General features: G+C 35.0%; 1 protein-coding gene across 4 annotated transcripts in view; it reads right to left on the bottom strand.

The window, feature by feature from the left end:
* Positions 1 to 4,012: 4,012 nt before the first annotated feature.
* LOC116258662 (L10-interacting MYB domain-containing protein-like) overlaps positions 4,013 to 26,754 on the bottom strand; it is a 29,129-nt gene continuing 6,387 nt past the window's right edge. For all 4 annotated transcript variants that reach the window (XM_031635947.2, XM_050079075.1, XM_031635948.2 and 1 more), the window contains 4 exons: positions 18,794 to 19,143; positions 18,489 to 18,714; positions 4,831 to 5,174; positions 4,013 to 4,746 (listed from right to left, as the gene is read on the bottom strand). In XM_031635947.2, the coding sequence (XP_031491807.1) occupies positions 4,165 to 4,746; positions 4,831 to 5,174; positions 18,489 to 18,714; positions 18,794 to 19,126 (1,485 nt within the window). In that variant the 5' untranslated portion in view covers positions 19,127 to 19,143 and the 3' untranslated portion in view covers positions 4,013 to 4,164. The remainder of the gene's footprint in view (positions 4,747 to 4,830; positions 5,175 to 18,488; positions 18,715 to 18,793; positions 19,144 to 26,754) is intronic.

Genomic DNA, 26,754 nt, shown 5'->3' with positions numbered 1-26,754 from the left:
GCCACATAAATTTGATCTAGCATTCTATAAGATGCTTGCATCAAGCAATGGTTTGGTTAAAGTTATATGTAACTCACCACTAAAATGACAATGTATGTCATTATAATGTTAATAGTATTTTATAGAATTTATATATTATATAAGAAGCTTGGTTTTGTAGTTACTATAATATAGTTGTGCAGTCATATAAATTAGTATAATATAACTATAATAGAATGATAATGTTATACATTGATACATCGAACGTACATGTTCACAATGATACATTTAAAGTTACTTTGCCACTACTAAGTCAGCATATCTGCCATAGCTAAATGAGGTATCTCATTGCAACTTTATTAGCATAGAAGATATCATCTGAACTAATGACACTGTTTGGAATTTTAGACATACTTGATGCTAAAATAATGGCAATGGTTTTATATGTGCTGTTCAAGTATATTATGGCACATATGATTATAAATGTGCTGGCATGTCAATTGTAACAACCTATATTTTCATTGGACATAATCATGACGAATTGACCAATATAATCTCCTTTACTTTCCAACCTTTAAATGCCTTTGTTCAATGTTTAACACGTTTGTAAGTATTCGTCATCGTGTGTGGAGTCGATTAGTTTCCAACGTCGAACAGGGAAAGTGAAGTTGTTGCATTTAGAAATGAGAAAGCAAGACGATTTGCCGAAATAAAGGTGGCAAGTACGAAAATCAGTCGTGGCATACCATAAAGCATTTTAGTTATGAAAACAAGTCAAGGATGCTTCTGGAATGTTCATTTTTCATTTGCTGGGTCACTGCTCAAACCTAAGGGCATTTACAAAATGACATTTTCTTATTTAATAGCGTCACCATCTTCAAACTTTAATCCTGTGTGGTGGATTGAATCTGCAGCCTCAATTGGTAGTTCGAGTCCAAAGAAAATTATCTTTTGATTGTTTTATCAAATAGGAAAGCATGGTCCAGGTTTGAGAGTAAGGTGGAACCTCCTATAAATTAGTTATAGCTTGAGTTTGGTTTTTATTCTGGTGTGGTGAGAAGGCCTGAAACACATCTTTAAGTGCTTATCCTTAGTCAGAGTCACTGATAAAGTCTAACGTGCATCTATTGACCTGTATTTGTTGTGGAATAAAAATGTCACGCGAGATGATCTTTGTTAGCACAATTTTTGATGCCAAACAAACGGACCAGATTCCTTAATTTCATAATTTTGAAGTGGACGCATAGTGCTATTTATATGGAATTGAACCTAAAGCATTAATCCAATGACTTGACTCGTTTGAGTTCTTACCATGACTAAATGGGAGTATTTGTGTTGCATAATTATTTTGAGATATTTGACTTAAAATAGTTTCAAAATTTATTGTAAAAAGCAATAGGAAGAAAACCTTAGCTCAATAAGTAAATATTTGATCCAAATGTCATAAAAACCCACTGCACATTTTGAATAAAGCGTCGCCTCCACATTTGGCCATGTTCATTAGTCAACCTAGATTGTGATTTTTGACAAACTTTTATGAACTCCAAATTTTTAATCTAATTTCAAAGGCAAAATTAGATGTGAAAGGTGATTTCTTTCAACATATTCTGCCCGGAATTTCTTTTCATTAAGCTTCTTGCAGTATGCATAGGGCCTGCAACCAAGACAATTTTGTTGCATGTGTCATAAAAGCTCTCTAGTTTATACTTGTGTATCGATTTACTGCTGTTATGTGACAGTCGAGTTGAGAAACTTCTTTGCTCTTACTCATATTTTTTTATGGTGTTGTGATCTTGATTTATGCATCTTCATAAAACATTCAAGTTATGTGGGAAACGTTATGCAGTTTGAAATTGTTGATTTTGAATTTGAATGTTATGACTTTCAAATAAATCAATTAATTGCCTCCATAAGCATCCAAAAGTGCGGCCTATGTTCCTCCGTTAGTTACCTGGGAAATCGCGGTACTTGGAATCAGTAGAATTTCAAGCCCGTGTTGTCAAAATCGGACTGAATCGGCCGAATCGAATCAGATCCTCTTCAATGGAGCATCTGATTCCAAAGCCTCAAAGAATCGTTCAAATTCCAGTCTTCCTGTTGTGATGGGGAAAAAATGTCCTTCCTAAAAAGGGAAGGAATATTAGGGAATATAGATAAAAGTGGGGCAGGAGCCTTCGCCTGTGAAATAAGAACAAAAATATATTTTTTTCTATGAAAATATTATTATCGAGGTGTTATTATTACGTTATTATTTTGACTATTACAAATTATTATTATTATTATCTAAAATGTGCATTCTAATCATAAAAAATATATCTTAAAAAAGTATGTTTTAATTAATCCGATTCACAAACGATTTTCCAATCCCGATTTGCTTTCTGATTCGATTCACAAACTAATTTTGATAACATTGTTTCGAATTGCAGAACCACTTAATTTCACGTCAAGGGATAACATTGAGAATAACAGTCCCACCCCTTTGAAATTGAAGAGGCTGGCTAGGTAGGTGCTGGATTACAATTTTTCCCTCTTTTCTATCTGGAAGATCTGGAACCTCAGAAATGAAGCTTTACATCTAGGCGAAGTTGCATTGAGCACATCCTATCCATTGATTGGCAAGATCTCACTAAGGAGGTTGATTTTTGGATAAACTGGTATCCAATGTGGACCGTTGCCTTCCAATGGCAAACATGAACTTCTCATCTTCATTATCTCCCTTACTCTCAATTCCAAACAGGTTTTATTGGTGCAGTGATCAGCAAGGGCTCCCATGATGCATATCATGTTACTCATATAGTCAATGGCGAGGAACTCCTTTTTCCGGAGATGGTTGCCCTTTCCCAATGTCTCTCCAACATAGATGACTCCTATTCTCGAATAGGGATTTTCTCCAATAACAGAAGTGGAAATCCCTTTTTGCTGCAGATCCATTGAAGGAAGGACTTCGGTCCTCAGATCCTTAACTAACATTTTGAAGAAGGCTTGGGCACCCCAAATTGATGACGGAAACATTCCTCTCCAGATTCTGGAAAGGACTATCCTTTCGATGCGAGGAACTGTACGTCAGCTTTCCCCTGTGGGGGCTTACTTTCTAATGTTCTCTGCTGTATAGCGTCGGTACACTCGTTTTGGTTGCCCATAATGTACGTGCACTTTGCCTCAGCTGTTTCTGTAGCTTTGTGTATAGCTCCAATTTTTGTTAAATAAAATGGTCAAGGGAGGCCTCGACTCCCTGCAGGTTTGCGTCGGAAAGAAAGCAAATTGAAGGCAACCTCCGTCTTGAATCTTGATGGTGCAACTCTGACTAAGCCAACTCTATTCATCCCCTACGAATTTTTCAATCACGATGGATTCAGTAGTTGAAGTAACATTTGTTATTGTGGGCTCAAAACATAAACTAAACTCTTCTGATTAGGATCCCATGAAGTTGTGATTTTGGCACGTATAAGCTGTCATGTACCATATTCCTTGCTACTCTTTTCTGTCAAGGAGAACATGTCCATAGAAGCTTTAATCGTTTTTCACTCTCATTTTCCTTGTTCATGAATAATTCCAAACCTCAAAACCTTAATATCTCCGTACAGATAAATGCTACCATAACAGCAACAGATTCATTTTTATGAGCTGACAAATTGCAGCAAATAAATTGCATTACTCAAGTTCTGCCGAGCTGCAGGGCAGGCACTTCTACACTCCAGCGGACGCACAGCTATAGCTGGATTCAATTTCTTTGCAAATGAACTACATTCTGCATCATATGGCTCAGCATCTCACCATCATTGATGACTTCACTGCCGCTGACTTTCAAAGATGCAAACTTTAAGACGAGGTTTGCTCTTAATTAAAGAACCTTGAAATCAACTATCTATAGAAATGCTTAAATAGCTAACATCCACACCAACAAAGAGCAAAATATCTCCAGGATAGTAAATAAAGCTACAACCAAATTATTGAACTAAATTAAATCCAAGGTAACATGGAGATATGATGTCAAAAATCAAAGATGGAATTGCGTAACAATGTCTCTACCATGTAAAAAAAAAGGTGTATTAGACAATCAATTACTAATAGTGTCATGTTTAAAAAGGATTTAAGGTTATCAGAAGAAACTTCTATCACATAATTACACATCAGATGAAAGCAAAAATGGAAAAAAAAAAAACAGACATACCAACAATGTTATTGTTAGAAAGGACGAAGCTTTTTAATCAACCATCTCTTCCGTAGGTCCATGTTAAGTGCTAAAAATGTCCTAGCTTTTCTTTCATCCTCCAGAAGATCACAAGCAGCTAAAAAGAGATCTGGATCCATGCCAGGTATCTCACTGAGAGCAGAAATATACTTCTCTACAAGTTGACAGTTCTTGACCTCTTTAAATGCACTTGCTAAGCCATTAACAGCAGCTGCCATCTGCTGAAGAGCTTTCACCACATCACAAGTAACTGCATAAGATTTCCTTGAACAATCTAAACTTGGTGGGGTCACACATAAATGCTTCCTTCGCTTGTTTGATATATCTTTATCCACAGCCAATTCTGATGAGTCTTGTACACCATTGGCTTGATGTCCACGACCACTAGATATAAGGGAAGATAATGGATGTCCAGCAGCTCTAACAGCTTCCATAGCAAGGACAATTTCTTTTCTGTGAAGATCAGCCCCTGTTGTGTTGTATCTTCCATTGACAATCAGAGGAGAAAATATAGAACACAGATCTTCATAATATGGTAGTTTTGTACCTTTGTATTCACGTGCTTCAGGGTGTACCTGCATTCATCAACATGTCAAAAATATCTGCAACTTTATCTTCCTATGTTACTACCGAGTCTGGAAACATGAAAAATAAGAGACCTTCGTGTAGTCATCCCACAAGCTCTCATCAGAAGCTGTGATCATTTGTATCTCATGATTCCAAACAAATCCTCTTTCCTCACTTAAGGTCTTCATGCAATTAAACTGCTTTCTTAAACTCTCTAGCCGAACTCTCATTGAGTCCCTATGGAATTGAATGCCAAATCTCTTCTGAAATTCCCTCTCTATACGGTTCCAACCATGCGTACTGAATGAGTCATCATTCCTGGTACCTCTGTGAACTTCTTCTACCATAAGACTTATGAAATAACGATCCATGAGCGGAGTCCAATTCAATTTCTTCCTATCACGATTGGTGGCTGGGCTTTCTGTCCCTTCACTACCTGTAAACCCATTATTCTTGTACATAAGAAAGTGAAAAATATCCAAATGAATTTGTGGAAGCATATTATTTTATACTCAATAGCATGAAACAATCCATTTGATTACACTAAAAATCAGGTACTAACATCAAGAGTCCAAGACCATATTGAAGATACTTGTTTTGATGGTAAAACCAAGTTTGTCGAACGATTTTAATTGTCACATGGATGCAGGCATGGGTAGAGGGTGCAGACCAATTATTAAAAAATTGATACTATATATATATATATATATATATATATATATATATATATATATATATATATATATATATATATATATATATATTCAAGAAGCTGAAATCCTCCGGCCATCCATCCATCTAGATGTCGAATGTCTCACACATGCAGACCGATGCAACATATTATATATAAATAATATATATAGATAGAAACATATTATATATAAATAATATATATGTATGCACAAGATTGTCAAGAACAAGATTGTCAAAAAAATAGTTGACAAGTTGATAAACAAACATAACATAAAAGTGTTTGCAATTAATAGGTTTTAGAGAAAAAGATAATACAAATAAGAAAATAAAAAAAGATAACTACAAGCCATTGTCACAAATATTGTTCACAGGAAAATATCGGTGAGATTTCTCTCGGGCATTTTTCAACAAAGTTGATTCTCTAGGGAAAATTTTGGGAAAAATCTTAGCAAATTTTAAAAAGTGAAAAACCTTAAAAATTAGAGATTAAATAAGAAGCTAATAATTGAAAAACAAAAAGGCAAAAAATCACCAAAAAGTCACAAACAAATTGCAAAGAAAATCGTCAGATTTTCTTTTTAGCCTAAATTTTCAAAATCTCATGAGAAATTCCGTTTTTTTTATTTGACTTGTTTTCCTCATCAATATCACGAGATTTTCAAGAATCTCATGATATTTGTAACAGTGCTAAAAACTTAAAAGTTAAAAACCCAGAAAAAAAAAACTTTGGTCAAAGTTGATTGAGTCTCAAATTGGACAAAAAAACAGTACAAATGGATTGAATGGATCCAACGTGGCTATGACAGTGTCTCATGTCCTGAAATGTCAACAAGGCTGTGACCTAAGTCACATGGGTACTTCAGTAAGGTCCACGTACCTGTGTCGCCGTACCCGTACCCAAAATGGGTACTTGGACACACTTGGGTACCTATAGATGGAAACTGCTTAATTTTACTTTGATTTAATTTTTTTCACCTTACTTTTCATTCTATTCTTAGAGTTATTGTTCATTACCGTATAATGTTCTTATTTATATCACTTGTTTATTAAAATGTTGCTTTCATTTTGATTTTTTTGTGTTATTTTGCATATATACATATATTCTGCCATACACCCGTACCCATATATTCTGCCGTATCCCCGTACCCACATGTTTTTAAAGTTGTTGTGTCTGTACCCGTACCCACATGTTTTAGGTCAGCAGACAAACATATTTATAAAGCTACTCCTGATGTAATAGAAGAACAAATCCACTACATTTAGGTCACATAACAAAGATTTATGTCACATGGGCGTGGGTAAGCATGCAGATATAGAGCAAAGCAATTTCAAACAGCTTGGGTATATATATATATATATATATATATATATATATATATATATATATATATAGAGAGAGAGAGAGAGAGAGTGAGTGAATGATGACTCTGGTTATCTAAAGTTACCTAGTCATCTAACCAAGACCTTTCATCTAAAGCAGATGGATGGTTGAAAGAAAAACAACGAAAAAAATGTGTAAACTAATATTAAATGACGAAAATGCCCATCACCTTTTTTTCCTTATTTTTCTCTTAACCGTCCATCATGTTAAATTGGACGGTGCAGATTAGATGGCTGGGTGACTCTAAAAAGCTAGAGTCGCCATTCAATTTTCCTATACATACATACATATATATATATACACACACACACATATTATTCATTTTCATAAAGTACTGATAAACAAAAAATACCATATACACAGGAAATTACAAGTATCAATTTAACGTGTCCAAGCTGTGTCCTACACCTGCATCTATGTCCAGCTGTGTCAACATAGGTGCAGCGCCTTTCCAGACAACTCAGTGTACATAAGAAACAGTAGGTTTTTGTTTAACCATGATGAAAAAAGAAAAGAGAAATCCGCAGCCTATGTTATGTTGATGCAAAGGATATAACAACAGAAGCATAAAATCTTAAAATTCATTGAGACATGCCTAGAATGTGTTCACTAGATAAAGAATAAATAGGAGCTAATACCATCCCCATTGCCACTACAAAAATAATTAGTATTTCTGACATTAAAAGGTATTTTGTGCCAGTAATTATTCCCACAAATATCACAAAATTCGCCATAGAAGCACTCGTTCCTGATAATGTGTAATTTTATTAAAAAAGGTCGAAGTCATGGTATTTATTGAAAAGATGTATTTGTCTTTGGGTTTGGATCCAGTGGGTCATATGTTCTGTTTCATGGATGTGTGTAAACAGAGGTAGACTTGTAGGTTTTGTATTCTCCATTGTATTACTTATTCATGTAAAATCTGTTTTATATTAATGAGTTGGCATGCCTGACTCTCTTAAGGCAATCCATTTGCTGTTGAGAAATCCCCTTCCATCTTGTATCCTCTTCATAACCGTGAACAAATCTGGACTTACCAAAGCCATAGATCTGGGCCAGTTTCTTGCAAAGGCGTGGCATTGAAGATTCCTTGCTTGCTTCAAGAGCGAGATCTTGGATTATTCTTTCTCTCAGAAACTCTGTCACACGGGTACTCCTCCTAAGGAGGAGTACCCACACGGTACGGGTACGACACGGGTATGGGTACAGGTACGGCAGGGTACTGCGTTGACCGTACCGGGTGCAGTCAACGCACCCAAGGTCATTGTTGACCTTTTTCAGACTCGGTCAAAGTTGACAGAGTCCAAATTTGTCCGATTTTAATGTTAACGATTTTTACATTTTAACTTAAACCATTTTAACATTAAAATTTTCGAAACCCTCATTTTAATGTCCGACTTCCCTCTTTTTTCTTCACTTTAACTTCTATATATGTATGTGACATAGCTCAGAATCTACTTTTGTGAGTATCTTTCTTAATATCTGATTTCTGTTCATTTCCCCTAAATATCTGTCCTTTCTTATGGTTGGTGCTCAGTTTTCTTCCTCTTCAATCGACATCTTCTCTATCTGTTTTCCTTTTCCTCTGATCTGTGAGCTATTTCTCAATGCCTCTTATTTCTCTTCATATACTCCTCTTCTGATGTGTATGGTTGCTATATTAATCAGTTCTGTGTGTTTCATACTTCAAGACCCTATTTTGCTTTGATTTGTTTAAGATGTAGATGCATCTGTCCTGTGCCCTGCTGTTCTTTCACATTCCTCCTGTCTTGGTATTTTCTCCACGTCTGATTTGTTCAGAATATTAATTCTTTTTCGGTATTCATCTACCCAACACATTCTGTCCTTTTCTCACATTTTCTCAAGGCACAACAAATTGACATCTCATGCCTGCAATCTGATCAGACTTGCAAAATGTGGTCAGGTCAGAGATTTGGCATTAAAGATGAGGTCAGAAAAAAAAAATTGAAGTTTTTTTCCCCTATTTCAACTCTTTCATGCTCTTGTCAAAACCCAATTTTTCAAATCTATTTAGCTTTCCACTCTAATAGAGGAGGTGAATTCACGGCTAGTGATTTCATAAATTATCTTAAGAGTAATGGCATAGGGAAAAGGTGTCTTGCATGGATAGTCAACAAGATGGGATTGCCAAGCACAAACGCACACATATTGTCTAGAGTGCCATAAGTATGACATGCTACAACAATCTTCCAACCTCCCTATAGACAGAAGTGCTTTACAGTTTACACCATAGTACATGTGATAAACAAGTAGCTGATGAACATCCTTGAGGATAAAGCTCCTATTTTGCACTGTTTGGTTTCCACCCTTTGTAACAACTTGAATGTTTTTTGAAGTGTTGTTATATTCATGTTGACAAGGGCCTGTGGCACAAAGTTTTAACTTTTAAGATAAAGCTATCAACTACAAGTTTATGGGATGTGCAAATGACAAGGAATATAGATGTTATGACCCACCATAAAAACATCGTGTAACATCATCTTCGATGAACTGACTTTGGACATCAAGTTGATGAGAGTTGTGCCTTACTACCCATGGTTGATGTGTACAATTCACAGCGTAGTGTAGAGCTTTTTGCCACCACTAATGGAGGTTGCACTCCAAGTTGCTTGCAGCAGCATAACCAGCTTGATCATGAAAAGCTACTTTCTCAAAAGATTCTTCCACATGGTTTTCTTGGGTATTTTTTGGCGAAGCTATTTTTCTCAAGAAAATCTCGGCAATTTTTTAAAAAAATATAAAAAAGTCACATGCCACACTTTGAAAAAAAGAAAAACAGAAAAAAATATAAAAAAGTCACATGCCACACATTGAAAAAAAGAAAAACAGAACTTGAAGTCTATTCTCATAAAGCTTGCTTCTCCTCTATTAAATAGTTAAAAGACAGGGCCAGGTGGGAGTGAAGGGAAAACTGCAAAGAAGATTCAAAAAAAAAAAAAAAAAAAAAAAAAAAAACTAGACAAAAAAATATAACCTACTGCAGGTGGTTTCTTCCCAGGTTCACTAAAGAGCCGCGACACCCAGTCCCTATCGAGATGGAAAAAGAGGGCTTGGAAACCCTAATCCTGAACTTTTCCGTTTTCCATTTTTACCAATTAAAAAGAAGAAAAGAGTTCATATCTGCCCTTTTAAAGTTTTTTCTTTACAAAAAATTACCCTTTTTAAAAAGGAAATGGAGCACGTGCAGGTTCAAGTTTAAAATTTTTTCAAAAAATACCAAGAACGCCCCTGTTTGAGCACAGGTTTAAACAGCAACAAAAAAAATGCGATGAAGTCGTGTCTTTATACTGATTTTATCACAATAAAAATGTGATATATATTTTTTGGCGATATTTTGAAATATCACGGTATTTTTCTGTTTTTTTTGTTGTTCTTGTTTTTATCAAAAGTATTGCGATATTTTCGAATATATCGGGATATTTGTGGCTATGACTCAAGGACATTACTTACACTCATCAAGGAAAGGAACACCTATCCCCTTTGCTTATTTACTCTCAAAAGCAGCCCATCTCCCTTGCCATCCCATGTATCTGATTTCTAACACTCTACCAGAGCTCATAATCTGATTGAGCCATGGATAAACTATGACAAGTCCTCCATGGATTTTCAGGTGCTTTTAGCGACTTCAGCCAAAGAGGACAAACCTATCATATCAAGTTGTGAACTCAAGGAAGTGGATTAAAGCCATGAATGACGAGATAGAGGCTCTACATGAATGTGGCATTTGGGAGATTGTACCCAACTACCTGACAAGAATGTTGTGGAATGTAAGTGGGAATATAAAAATTAATATAAACCCAAAGAGAGTATCGAAAGGTATAAAGTACGACTTGTTGACGAAGGTTTTACTCAGCAAGCTAGACAAGAATATGATGAAATATTTAGTGCAATTATCAGAACGAGCACCATGCGGATTATTTCAGCACTTGCTGGGCACATAACTGATCACTTAGTCAATTGAATGTCAACAATGCATTCATACATCTAAAGGCGGAAGCATACATTGAGCAAACTACCTGGTACATGAAAAGAGATTCAAGGGGTCATATCTACATATTAAAGGGGCAATATATGGTTTGAAGCAAGTTTTGCAGTCGTGGTTTGATAGTTTTTCATCTGAAATCCAAAATCATGGCTTTCAAACATCCCACCTGGACCACTTCCTATTCACCTACTAGTAGTCAAGTATCACTACCTTATTGTTGGTATATGTGGATGACATTATTATTACAAGTAGTTTACATGACCACATTAATGAGGTGAAGATGTTGGAGACTGAAGGAACTTCAAGAACTGTGCTACTGTCTTGAGCTTGAGATTGAAACTAAAGGATCTTCAAGAACTGCACTGCTTTCTTAAGGTTGAGATTGACAAACTAAGTGATTGAATATGACACTTACCCAATACAAATATCTTATTAATGTTTTAAGTAGAGTGAGCATGAAGGATTGAAAAACCATAGCAACTCCCAACACTCTAATCACAGGATAGACCCTAGCAACTCCCAACATTCTAATCACAGGATAGCAGTCCATGTTGGAGAGTTGCATTACTATCCCACTTAATATTGTAGCATTGTTGGTATGGTGTAATACTTGACTTTCACATACCTTAACATTGTGCACTCAGTCAAGTAGCTCAATTCATGCTTTTCTCCTCCTAACAATGTTTGACCATAAACTACACCATTGATAACCTAATGAAAGGCAGTCTATTTTAGGGTCTAGTGTATCCATAGGCAAAAATTTGGTGTCATGGAGCAGCAAGAAACAAAAAACCATGGTTAGGTCTAATACTAATGCTGAATATAGGCCCACTTTTGCAGCCATTGCTGAAGCCACATGGGTTTATCACTTGTTGACTGAAATGGGAGAGAGATTTCACAATGTGTTTTATGGTGTGATAGCTATAGTGTATAAACATATCTTTTAAACTTGTTCACCATAGTCATGCCAAACATATCCGGAAAACATTTTGTGAGGCAAAAGATAGAAGACAAGGACTGAAGCCAAGTTTATCCACTCCGAGGAGGTCGCTCATCTATTTACCAAAGGCCTAATTAAGGATAGGTTATGGATGCTTAAAAGCAAGTTGTAAGCATGCTCTTTCTCATCTCTCCATCTTCTTGAAATATATTGTCGTGGCATAGGTTCTGATACTATCATCCAAATAGATAACAATGTGTTATCTATTACTCGCAAGTAATAGATAACACAAACATGGTTCCACATGAAGTAAGATGCCGAAACTCTTCCAACACCTCCCACTCAAACCTCCACTGTAGAATAGAAAGGGAAAGAGAAAATGGTTCTTATTATATCGTACATAACTATTGGCACGTTTGCTCTGCTGGAATCCCAGTGTAGAAGAGGAATGGAGATTCAGATTTTTAAATTTGATCCCTGTCTAGCAAACGCTGGATGGAAATTCTGCCTGTTGAAGGATTCCAGGATTAGCATCTTGAAATCATTGTCCCAGCCAAGGGGTGGGACGAGCTTCTCAGCATGAAAAAATTAGTCATTGCAGCATCAGGCTGCAACGTTTAACGCCCAACATTGTAGCATCGGTCCGGTGTGGAAAAAACAAAAAAAGAAACAAAGATGTCCGCCAGATGCATCAGGCGCAGGGGCTTCTCTGGCAGCCCCTTTTCCAGTGTGAATAAATAAAACAAAAAAAGAAGAAACAAAGGCACTTGACAGAGCTACATCGGGCACAAACGCTGCTCTGGCAGCCCCTTTTTTGGTGTGAATAAATTTAAAAGGAAAAAAAACTATTTCTTAGTATCATGCACTGGAAACCCTCGATTTGTGCATAGGGTTCTTGATGACCGAAGCCCTCCATTCGGTTGTCTAAAACACTCTGCATCGAGGGCTTCCAGCAACAAACTCTACACACACACACACACAGAGAGAGAGAGAGAGAGAGCTGGTGACGGCCATCATTTTTTTCCGGTGTCAAAAAAAAAAAAAACAATGACAATGAAAATCTTCAAGAAACCCACCTGTCCATGGCATTGGGTTTTCTCTTGCTTTGATGCCACAACCTCCTTTCGCCGGTTCATCAGTCGTAGGAGTAGGCTAAAGATCCAGCATGAACATCTCTTCTCTCAACCCTTGGAGAGCAGAGAGAGAACGAGATGTCCGGAAAGGGGAAAAAAATCAGTCAATGGGCTTTTATACCCATTGTGTAAATAGATGTTCATGTAGGTTCACTAACTTTATTAGAAGTACTGGCTATTGTTTGATCTTGTCTTTGGGTTGTACTGTGATTTTGTACTTTGATTTTGTGAGTTGAAGCCCCGCATTGGAGTTTGAGCTTGAAAATAGTTGCATTAGCTTAGGATTTAGCTCTAGTTGGTTTCTTTTTGTTAGTTTAGCTTGATTGAAATGATTCATATACTGATTTGATCCCATCTTTGGGAACATTCAATTCCATTGATTGACAAAGCCTTACCTTAGTACTTGAGGAGTTCAAATTAAGTTTTTATACCTGTTCCCTACAGAACAACCCATGCTCAGTACTTCACTAGAGAGTAGGACTTTATAATTTGGTACATATCTTTACTTGATTTTCAACAAACATTTTCAACAAGTTATTCAAAGCAAAAACTCATCACTAACCATCCAAAATGGGTTAAGCATGCCAAAACTTATCCATATACTATAATCTACTAACATAGTCATGAAAGAAAAGGAAGACAAGAGGATTTAGTAAAAAATAGAAAAGGAGAAAAATTGGTGCTTTTCTTCTTCCCCTTCCATGAGAGACAAAGACAGAAAGGCCAGTCCCAAAATAAAAAGAAAGATTCTAATAACTCTAAGTCCTTCCTACAATTTTCTAATCCCTAAATAACCCATATAAAGTTGTTTCATTTTCAAATGATAAAGTACAATCTATGGTTTCATTACAAAATTTGAGGTTCGGCAATTTTTTGAAAATGGATTTACTTTAGATATTTATTGGTGGGATATCTTTTTCCATTTTCTTGTATTATTTAAGAAAAAATACTGATATTTATGTCCATGTCCTGAAATAATTTGACATGCTTAGAAAAGCTAAACAGGTGAAACTATTTTGAGTCAGGTTATATATTGGATTGACATCAAATCTAGCCCCTGTAGCATTAACTAGACCATATCTTCACATGGTATACTAATTACCAGGTCCCTATATAAGCCACAGCCTTAATCCACCAATAAAACACTCAAAGTCTAGTGAAAAACTCTCAAAATTGTTTAAACGATGAGTTACATGCACTATAGCTGTCCACTTCATCATCTAATAATATATGGTGAGTTCACTATACGGACTGCTCTAGCAACTCACACCAGTGTTGTACGTATCGTATGATACGTATCGTACCGTTTTGAAAATACGGTACGATACACCCCCCATATCGTAAATAGGGGTGTTTACAGGCTGATTTCACAGAAACCCGCCCGATACCTACTTATTCGACTTCTTTTTGAAAAATACCCTTCGTTCTTCATTTCTCACGCTCGGATACTGTCGTCAAGGAGGGGATCGTCCATTTTCACCATCAAAAAGTTGATTTTCACCGTAAAATCGAAGATTAAGGGGTCGATTTGTGCGTGGGTGGTTGATTTTCATTGGGAGGAAAGGGGTTTTCTTCATTTCTTCATCGTAAGGTATGAAATCTCATGTTTTTACCATATATTTATAATTTTTTACCGTACAATCGTAGATTGAAAGATTTTGAATGTTTTTCATTAAGTTTACCATAGGATTTCGTTTTTTTTTTTTTTTTTTTTTTTTTGAAGATATGGATCCTACATGGCAATGGTGCGAAAAGGTGAAGGAGAATAACCGCTTGAAACTCAAATGTAGCTTTTGTGGGAATACATTTTCAGGAGGGATTAGTAGAATGAAACACCATTTGGCAGGGACCTCCAAAGATGTGTCTCCTTGTGTTGGAGGACCAAACAAACCTTTGCCTCCATTTGTGCGTCAGCAATGTTTAGATATGTTTCATGCTTTACGTCAAAAGAAGATACAAAAAGAAATTGAAGAGGCTGATGTAGGCTATAATGAGCCTTTGGAAGATGAAGAAGAAGAGGAAGAAGCTTATGAATGTGATGATGAAGATGATAGCAGTCTAAGAACAGATTTGGAGACCTCAAGAGGTAGAGATCGTAGAGGAAAAGGGATCATGTATGAAGGAGGTCGATCTGACATAACAGGAAGAGAAGAGGCACAACAGATATTGGGGCTAGGCGTGATACTAGTCCAAGTGGTCAGCCGCAGATTCGTGCTGCTATGACATCTAAAGATATGTTATATCAAGCACAAAAGATGGTAGGGAAATGGTTTTATGATGCATGTATTTCATTTAATGCAGCTAATTCTTTTCAATTCCAAGCCATGGCAGATGCAATTGCTTCTATAGGCCCCGGATTCAAATGTCATCATATCATCAGTTGAAGAGTAAAATTCTTCAAGATACGGTGAAAGAAGTGTCTGAACATTGCGATCAATTGAAATTATCTTGGAAGGAAACAGGTTGCTCCATTATGTCAAACAGATGGACTAATACAAGGTTAAGAACACTTGTAAATTTTCTTGTTTATTGCCCTAAAGGTACAATGTTCTTGAAATCTCTTAACTTGTCTGATGTTCCTAACACTGCTAAGATTTTGTTCAATGTTTTTGATAATGTCGTACAAGAAGTTGGATCTGCAAACATTGTACAATTTATTACAGATAATGTTGCAAATTATAAAGCTGCAGGAAATTTGTTATTTCAAAAGTATGAAATGTTTTTTTGGAGTTCATGTGTCACTCATTGTGTTAATCTTATGCTTCAAGATCTTAATGAGATGCATGATATGAAATCAGCCATTGACCAATGTCAAGAGGTAACAAAATTTATCTATAATCATGCATATGTATTGAGTTTGATGAGAAAGTTTACAAAAAGAGTTGAATTGATACGACCTGCACAAACTAGATTTGCCACAAATGTATTGATTGTGCAGAGTGTAGTGAAACAAAGAACTACTTTGAGGCAGATGTTCGCTAGTGAAGAATGGGCTGCATATCCACATGCTCATAAAAGAAATGCTTCTTTAGTTGTGGATATCATATTTAATAACGAATTTTGGGAATCATGTCTGAAGCTATTGAAGGTCTGTGTTCCATTAGTGAAAGTCCTCAGGTTAGCTGACGACGAGGATAGGTCTTCCGTATGGTACTTATATGAGGCCATGGATAAAGCAAAAGAGACAATTCGAAACAACTTAAAAGGAAAGAAAAAGTTATATATACCCATATGGAAGATGATAGATAAAAGGTGGACTGGACAGCTTCATCAACCTCTTCATGCAGCAGCTTACTATCTAAATCCTGCAATTAGATTTTCTCCTACATTTTAAGAAGGACAGAGAAGTCTTGTGTGGTTTGTTGGATTGTATTAACGTGTTAGTGGCAGATTCTAGAGAACAAGATGCCGTCAGCAATGAGTTGGATCTATATGATACTTCTTATCGGGGCATGGGACAACCTGTCACTGTTTGAGCCAGGACAACCATGCATCCAGGTAAATACATATAAATGTTTAATAACTTTAAATTACTTTGCATTTGTTACATTTGATTCTTTTAGAACTTTCACATTGATTTGTTATAATGTTATATATATTTTTGTTTAGATTTGTGGTGGAATAGGTATGGGTTTGATTGTCCAAACCTAGCACGTTTTGCAATCAAAGTCCTCAGCCAAACATGCAGTACTAGTGGATGCGAAAGGAACTGGAGTGTGTTCCAACATATCCATAGCAAAAAAAGGAATAGGCTCGAACATAAAAGGTTGAATGACCTTGTCTTTGTTCGATATAATATGAGGTTGAAACAAAGGTAATATAGCTTAATGTTTACATTTTTTGTACAATATACTTATATGAAATTATATATTAACAAGTTTTCTCTTATGTAACGTAGAGAATTACAAAAAACAGCAGCAAGGAAGCACACATCTCAGTTCGATCCTATCAGCTTGGAAAACTTTGACGATCTAGAGCCATGGATTGAGGAAGAACCAGCTACAATATTTGATGATGAAAATCTTGAATGCTTCAACCTTGAAGCTGAAGCAACAAAAGGCTTTGTTGATGAAGGAGAGTCTGCTAGTGCTACTGCTGCTGCTGAATATGTTGGCGAGGATCTTTCAATTCTTGACGATGAAGATGAAGAAGAAGATGAAGACGAAGATGATGAAGATTATGAATGATGAATCATTATATGTATCGAATGACTTAAGAGTTATGAATCTATGGTTGTTGAACACTTGAATGTTTTATCACTTTATGGCTTATGCTTTGCTGATTGAAATTGAATGATATTGTTATGAATTTTGATGTCTATGAAGTATGAATGATGAACCGTGAACGCGTAAGTTTATAGCATTTAGCAATAATAAGTCTATCATTATCTAAAACATGTTTTCTATGAAGAATTTATTATTTTTAATTTTTTCTGATTTTTTTTATGAATTTTTCGATTTTTTTATATTTTTTCTGATTTATTATTATTTTTTAAAAAAAAATTACGATACTTACGGCATATCTTAAAGCCCGACCGATACGGCTTACGATACGTGTTTTACAACATTGACTCACACCCCTCCCACCACCAAACCACCCGCTAGAAAACACAAAAAAGGATTAACGTTTTACTAGTATAAATAGAGCAAGTTCCACTAGGCACTAGCCACTAGGGATTGAAAGCATATGGAATTTCAGAAGCTTCATACACGCAGGGTCAACATAAACCAGATTCAATGACCTTAAAGAACTAAAAGCCACAAGATTCTATTGTTCTAAACATTGAAAGGGCCATTCCATCAGCCTTACATCAGATGACATGGAGAACAGATCAAACCAAGAATTCTAGAAATAATAAACTAGGCCTGTGCAAGAAAGACAGCCAAAACTTCAACACCTTGTGTGAGATACCAATACATCTAGACCTAGGATACTCAATTTAAGTCAGATGGACCAACTGCAGCTTAAATGTTTTAAGTCCACCTATAACCTAGCCATGTATGCCCCCAGCTTTTTTAGCGCTGACTCAAGTCCCATGGTGGTGGTGCCAGCTGAGCTGGTGAGGACTTGTCTAAACAGCAGTCTTAGCCCAAACATGGCAGATATGAAGCCAAATTGCTCACTTCAGTTCTCAGCAGGAACATTAAGCTTAGATGAACCTCCAAAATAACTAGTAAATGAACTATTGAGCAAAATGGCTACAGAATGCAGGATGCAGTTGTGCCACCTGCCCAAAACTAACACTGTAGTACAGCTCAGAATGCTCTAAGCTTTCAAGCCTCAGAATGCATGTCAGTCTGCATTTAGTGTGGTTGGAACAACAAAAATTTTGAGATGTTGTGCAAACAGGATTAGGTGGAAAGACAGTCCACCTACCTGTGATAAATATTATTGTACATTTCTCCTTGAATTTGTTGATTTTAAAAGCTAATTGTAAGCTCAAAAAACATATCTTTTCTGCAGTAACAAATTAATGAGACTAGGTCACAACAGACAAAGACAGAACAATCACAAGAATTGTACTTAAGACATAAGCTTGACATTATTGGCTTATATCAGAAAACAATGATTGACGCATGTAATATTTGTACCATCACCTGATTTTGACGAGGGTGAACCTCGCACATCATCAAGTATATAATCATGAGCATAAGATATAGGTGAAGCACGCATATCCATGGTTTCCACCTCTGTACTAACCCCTTTTGCAGAAGCTCCGACAATATTGTCTTCTTCATCAGCAGGGATATATGAGAATATAAGATATAGATCTTCATAATGTGGTATGCACCTATCTCTATACTTTTGCACTTCAGGATGATCCTGCAATACTAGGTCTTAGCTACTAACAATCTTTATACTACTAAATCACATATAATGATATAATTTGTACATGACACACCTTGCTATAAGCTTCCCATGTAGCCTCATCATTGACTACTAACATTTGAGACTCATGATTCCAAACAATTCCACTTTGTTCACATAGAGATTTTATAGCATTGTATTGCTTCTTTAAAGTCTTTACACGATTTTTCATACAGTCCTTGTTGTAAAGAGCTCCAAATTTTTGCTGAAACAATCTCTCCATGTGGCTCCAACCATGCTTGGCAAACGAATTTTCTACCTTTGTGCCTCTGTGAACCTCTTTTACCATGAGGTTAATGAAATAGTCATCCATAAGTGGTGTCCAACTTATGTTCTTTCTGTTACGACCCACAGCTGGGCCCTCCATTCCTTTCTGCTGCAGATCTGAACATGAAAACACATGAGAACAGAACGCAAGCACATGTTAAAGATCTGTTGTGTCGTCTAGCATGCAACAAGAGGCCAAGGTTTTTAGTAAAAAAATAGAACAAGATGGAAACCAAAGGATGCTTATTATCTAGAAATGGCATGTATACCATTGGCACCGATAAGGCAAGATCAATCATACTACAAAAGTACTGCATGTTTTAGACTTAGAGATCAAGTAGGGTTTTAGATTCAAACTCACTAAATATTTAAAATAACCTCACAACCAGATAGATGTATCTTAGGCAATTGATTTTATATATTTACCTATATGTCACACAGGTGTGAGGTATCGATGCTAGTGTGGGTGGGCGCTTTTTAAAAAAACATGGGTGCAGGTGCAGTGAGGATAGATATATTCATTATCTATATGTTGTCTACAAACATAAAAAACAAACAATAAATTGTTCACAAGTAATAAAAACAACAATTAATGACTAACAAACTATGGCTTGGTCAATGATTCAATTAAAATTAAAGCAATTTGCTTGTTGCTTCACCCAACACGACTCAGGTGCAGCCACAGTTTTGAAGAGTCCATGTTACTTAGCTACTGCAGTAGAAAGGCAGAACAGATTTTCTAAAATGATAAATAGCTGAATGAGAATTTCATCATCTATCTATGTTTATTATGTGTATATACATATACATAGACATTCCCATCTCTTCATATTCCAGTTTTTCCGATCTCTTGACAGACCTTTACTGCTTACACGTACACCAGTTAGCTTTTCCATTTCTACTGGTGCCACGTCTAGGCTTTCTTTGTTGTTTTCCCTTACCAGGTTTCTTTTGTCATTTACAACAAGAAACACATTCAGCAATGCCTATGTTTTCTTTTCATGAATAGTTCCTGTATAACATGTAAGGCTCGAAAGTATGCCTTACGGCCCTTACTATGTTTTGGAGATGTGTATCTTCAACAGGTAGGTATTTATTATATGAAGACATTGCCATCAATTAGCATCTTGCATGGAATGACTAAGCAATCATCCAATGTTACAAGGTGGTCCATATCAGCCTCATTACATGGTCAATGCACATCCCTTCTTCCCCTTTCTCTTTTGTAGCATCTACTATTTCTCAATCATTGTACTACGTGCAATTGGGCAGTTCAACCTTCAACTTACTATCACGTAGAAGTGCAAGGGTAGTTGGACTAGGACCAAGGAAATGTGGCAAACCAAGTGACAGAGAAGACACAAATAAGGACCTTATCAAACCTTGGCAACTTTAGGCCACTAGACAATCATTTTGTTGGTGCTGGAACTCATCTGCTTAGAAATATTTTGAGTCTTTTGGCAAATTAATTTTATTGAAGATATACATGACATGTTACATGAAATATTTTGAGAGTCTTTTGACAAGTTAATTTTATTGAAGATATACATGACATGTTACATGAAATATTGGCTTTTGGTATTTTTCTTTAACATTTTGTCAATGATCATCAGACTAAAGTTTAGACTGAACCACAAACTCAATGAATGATTACTAAATATATTTTTACCATTTGTTACTTTTTGCTATATTTGTCAAGTCTTTTGTCGGTATGACTTAACTAATTTGTGTAATAATGCAACAATATAACTGCTTATAGAATCTACTTTGGGTCATAGGACAGCCATTTTAGTATTACTAGTGTCACAGATATCGCGATATTTTCAAAAATATTGTGATAATAACGTGAAAAATAAGAAAATAAAGACAAAAGCGAAAAAATATTTATTGTGTTTTTTTCATATTTTTTCCCCTTTTTTCATTTTTCTATTTTTAGCATTGATACTACCATGGATTCAAATTTAAAGTTAAACTAAATTATTTTTTCATCACTTTTATCATTATTACAACATTCCTTTTATCACTTTTATATAGTTTTATTTATGTTTTCCTATTAGTTTCCGATTTATTTCATTTATACCTAATTTTTTAATTTTTTAAAGTTTTTTCCAAGATTTTCTCAAAAAAAAAAACTTTCCTGTTGTAAACCTAAGAAAAATCTCGTCGTTAAAAACCTGATAACGATATTAATGATGCTATGTAGTACTAAAATGGCTGTCCTATGACCCAAAGTAGATTCTATAAGCAGTTATATTATTGCATTATCACAAATGTCAGCCTTTTTTCAAAAAAGCAAAAAAAAAGACTAAAATAAAGGGTGAAAATATGAAAGAATTCCCAGATTTTTATTGCCTTTTCATGTTTTTTAATATATATTTCAATTTTTTTGAGGTTTCTTTTAACATTTTATAAGTATTTCAAATGTTTCTCAATGTTTTTGTAAGAAAAAAAGTAGAAACCTAGTTTTTTCATAATTTTTTATTTTCAAATCTTTCGAATTCCCAAGATTTCCCTACAAAAGTAAACTTTCCAAGCCATGCCTAAGAATGATATTTGTGGCAATACATTATTGAAATTCATGCAAATCATTAAAGATTAAAAAACATCAAAGCAACATGCTTTTTGTTATACAAAGTGATGGCTCTCACACAGCAATCTACACGATTGTTGCTATAAGATGTCCAACTGCTTGTCATGAAAAAAAAACCAAAGATGTTGATTGCAGTTTATCAACATTTACTTTGTCTTTTTGTGTGTGTGTGTGTGTGTCCATGCGGAATACACATAAAAAATAGAGTATGCATTCTACGTTACTTATACATGTTGACTAGTTATATTCTATAACCCGATCTATTAATGTAGTTTGGACTTTGGAGTATGCATTGTATGTTATGTAGTTTTGGGTGTGTATTGTACGTCATTAGTATGTTTAATATACTTATTGTGTACTACTGCTGTGACATGCAACATGTATCAGTTGGGTCCAAAGTTAGATACCATAATATAAAAATTCACAAAACTTTTTTAGTAGTAAAATTCAGCAAGAATAAGAACAGTCAGAAAAAAATACAAATAACAACAAAATTAAGAAAAGAAAAGGAAAATATCTCTCTATGAAAAAACATGAATTGTATAGACATAAAAAAAGAAAATGTATGGCACTATCACATGCATGTTTTCATCAAAAACAATCAAAATTGTCCACTTAAATTAGTTTCAGTACTTAAATAGTAACAAAAGAAATAAATGTTTGTTATTTATTACTTACTAATTTGGAATCTTTAAACAACTTAATAGTTATAAAATTTGAAACTTTTTATTTTTAAGGATAGGCAAAGGCCATTATAGGATACTATACAAACTCTAAGTTTGTTGCATGAAATCAACCATAATTTTACTTTGTAAAACTTTAAATGTGAAAGAAAGCCTTTCATAAAAAAATTAATGTCCAGCCTTAATAAAATTATATAAATTTCAAAAAAAAAAGCCTTTTTCACAGCTTTTTACGTTTTTTGATGTATTGCAACTAGCAAGTCACCTCAAATACGTATCACAAGCTACATCCAATTTGATATGGATACTACACCCCTACCTAGTTTTTGGGGTGCATTGTATGGTTTTCTTCCATAATTATAATATGTAACATAATGGATCATACCATAGACAGCATTATGGACAACAGATTACTGTACTTACCAATTTAAATAATATAAGTCTTTCTAATATCTTAAATTTTATTTTTTTGTTTTATATTATATATATATATATATATATATATATATATATATGTATAATATAGATTATACATACATATAACATTGTCACAGAAAACGCATATTAATCGAAGAAAAATGTGTTAAATATGGAAAAAAAAAGTCGAATAAACGGCAATTAGATGCATCTTTTTTAAAAAAATGCCAAAAAATTAAAAACGCATATAATACGTGTTTCATGTTTTTTAAACTACCACGAACTTTTTTTTAAGCACGAGGTGTGCTTTTTAAACAATGGCACCACATGTAATATTGAAGAAAAGTTGGTTCTTTTTAAACTTGACTGTCCCTTTTAATGGCAAAAAGGTACTTTTAGGTAGAAAAGAGAGATTAGATTGAAATAAAAAATCATTCGGGTGAAAAGGGGTTTTGAACTTTGAAGTTGGGAGGGGAGTCGCCAGACGGACGAAAGCTGAGTGGGGTCAAAGGGCGGAGGCTGATTGTGAGAAGTTGAAGCTTGCAAGCTGCAAGCATCGACGGAAGTCGCAGGACTGATGCTAAGTTGTCGTCAAACGTTAGTTAGGTTGAACCGTTGAAGGCTTGAAGCCTAAGTCACACGGATACGCCTATTTGGCCCACGTATCTGTGTCAATACGGGAATATGGGTGCGGATACGGCATGGATACGTTTTGGATCGAGTCTGGATTAGACCCAATCCGAACCAAAAAAAACAGATTTTAAGTTGAGCTCTTCTCCCTTTCTCTTTGGGGTTTTTTTTTCTGTTTTTCTGATAAATGACTAGAATGATGATATTGATAAACAATGTTTTGTGATAAACAATGTTTTGTTTGTGACTTTAATAGTGAACTATTAATTTAATGTTTTTTTTTCAATTTATAATTTTTGATAATATTATATTTGTCGTATCCGCGTATCCGAGAATTGTGAAAATTGTCGTGTCCGTACCCGTATCCCTGTATCGCACCCCCACCCGTGTGACTTAGCTTGAAGCCTACAAGCAGCCACAACCATAGGAGTCGTTGGACATAATAAGGTAGGATCTTCACCCAATAAATATTAACTAATATGGTGCTGTATATTCTAGAAATATTTTATTATGTTCATGTTTCATAACTTTATGTTCATCATTTCCACGGTTCTTCTCTTCATTTTATTCACGTTTTGTTGTGTTGATTGATGGTTACTGTTTTATTCATCTAATAACTAATATGATACTCTATGTTTCATCGTTCTCTTTTATTTTGATCTTATAATCTGTTTGCTGGTTTTAAATTTCATATGCTGCTGTATATTGCACCGTACTCGCTTTTATGCAATATGAGACGTAAGCTAGCTTGTGATAAATTTATAATCTGTTTGCTGGTTATGACTTATGAATTGTTTGAGGTTTTAAAATTTAAATCCTATACGCAAGTTGTTAGTTATGTATTTGCCAAACTGTTAGTTTTCATTTTCCAATTTTCATTTGTTGATTATCTACTCATTTTTCAATGTTTTTTATTTCTCATTTATTTTATTTTTATATAATTTTTTAAGGATTTTTTTATAAAATTTGTCAAGATTTTCCCGAGAGATACAACTTTCGAGAAATTTCTTGCCATATAATACCCATAAACGATGTATGTGACAATGATGTATAACATATATATATATATATATATATAAATATATATATATATCTGTGTGTGTGTGTAAAATCCATATTATATATATATATATATATAAGAAAATTGAATGGTGACTCTAGCTTTTTAGAGTCAACCAGCCATCTAATCAGGGCCGTTCAATCCATCATAATAGATGGTTAAGAGAAAAACAAGGAGAAAAAGGTGATGGACATTTTCATCATCTACTTTCATTTTTCACCTTTTTCTCTCAACCATCATTTGTATCAGATGGATGGCCCTGGTTAGACGGTTGGGTGACTCTGAATAACTTGAGTCACCTTTCACTCATTATATATATATATATATATATATATATATACACACACACACACACGTAACTGAATGTACCTAGACTTGTCTAGGCTCTAGGTTTAACTAATCACCTAGGCTGCACTCAATGCTTACTTATATTATTACAATGTCACAGATAACACGGTATTTTTGAAAATATCGTGATATTAACGCCAAAATAAGAAAAACAAAAAAAAAGGAAAAATCGTGATATTTTGAAAAAATGGGGAAAAAATATTCATCAAGTTATTATCATGTTTTTTAGCGATTTTTTCATCATTTTTCATTTTCCTATTTTTTTACCATTGACATTGTTGCGTAAAGTCAGATGGGAGAAGAGAAGAGGTCGAGAAAGGGAGAGAGAAAACTGAAATTCGTATTTGATTAATCTGCCCTAATCTCATGTTAAATGAAAATTAGGGTGAAACAAACAAATTACACATAAGCCCACGACTAGAACAATTATTAATAAAGAGTTGTTTTTACGCTATTAAATATTCAAAACACCACCTAACATAAATATTATTCAACACTCCCCCTCAAGCTAAAGCATAGATGTTAATCATACTAAGTTTGTCACAACATCTGGAAAACTCTGCAATAAGCAAGATTTTAGTAAAGATATCAGTTGTTTGATCTTCTGAGGCTCCATGGTGGAAATGATTTCCCCTTGAACCATATCACGAATGTAATGGCAATCTACTTCAATGTGTTTTATCCTCTCATGAAATACGGGATTATTAGCAATGTAAGTGACAGCCCTGTTATCACAAAACATTTTTATAGGTATAGAAATAGAAATACCAAGACTCTCAAGTAAGGATCTAGACCAAGTCATTTCGGCAACAGCTTGAGTCGTAGCACGATATTCTGAATCCAGCACTGGACCTAGAAACAACATTTTGTTTCTTACTTCTCCAAGATATAAGATTTCCTCCGACAAACACACAAAACCCTCTGGTAGAGTTCCTGTCATCAATTGAGCATGCATAATCTGCATCGCTATAAGCTTCAACATCAAGGGATGTACCTTTTTTAAAGAAAAGACCTTTGCCAAGGGAGGACTTTAAATACTTGACAATTAACATAGTTGCATCCCAATGTGACTTTTTTTTGTCTTTCCATGAATTGACTTAATTTTCCCACAACAAAGTTAATATATGGCTGAGTCACTATTACATAAAGAAGTTTACCAATCAGCAATCTGTAAGCTTGTGAAGTTATCTCTTCTGAGTCATCATCATACAGATGTAGCCGAGGGTTCATAGGAAGAGTCGCAAGTTTAGCTCCTAACATCCCTGTGTCCAGTAAAAGATCAAGAACATACCACCACTCTTTCACTACTACGAGCCACTTCAATGCCAAGGAAATACTGTAGCTGACCAATATCTTTCGTAACAAAAAGTTTTTAGAGAAATGTCTTTGTTAATGCTACCTCCTACTCACATTCACCTGTCAAAACAATATCATGAACATACACCACTAGCACAACCGTACCTCTAGATTCTTTCTTGATGAACAATGAATGGTCCAGTTGAGACCTCTTAAAGCCACATTCTATCACAACTTCGGAGAATTTGTGAAACCAAGTACAAAGACTCGCTACTACGAGCCACTTCAATGCCAAGGAAATACTGTAGCTGACCAATATCTTTCGTAACAAAATGTTTTTGGAGAAGTGTCTTTGTTAGTGCTACCTCCTGCTCACATTCACCTGTCAAAACAATATCATGAACATACACCACTAGCACAACCGTACCTCTAGATCCTTTCTTGATGAACAATGAATGGTCCAGCTGAGACCTCTTAAAGCCACATTCTATCACAACTTCGGAGAATTTGTGAAACCAGGCACAAGGACTTTGTTTTAAACCATATATAGTTTTCTTCAACCATACCTTAACACACTCCCCCTGACATTCAAAGCCCAGAGGCTACTGCATATAACAGTTTCATCAAGATCCTCATATAAGAAATAATTTTTGACATCCAACTGATATAAGGGTCAATCATAATATACAGTGACTGACACAATA

This window comes from Nymphaea colorata, chromosome 8 (assembly GCF_008831285.2).
Source record: "Nymphaea colorata isolate Beijing-Zhang1983 chromosome 8, ASM883128v2, whole genome shotgun sequence".
NCBI classification, from domain to species: Eukaryota; Viridiplantae; Streptophyta; class Magnoliopsida; order Nymphaeales; family Nymphaeaceae; genus Nymphaea; species Nymphaea colorata.
Note: the sequence above shows the minus strand (reverse complement) of the source record. Positions and strands in the feature narration are given on the sequence as shown.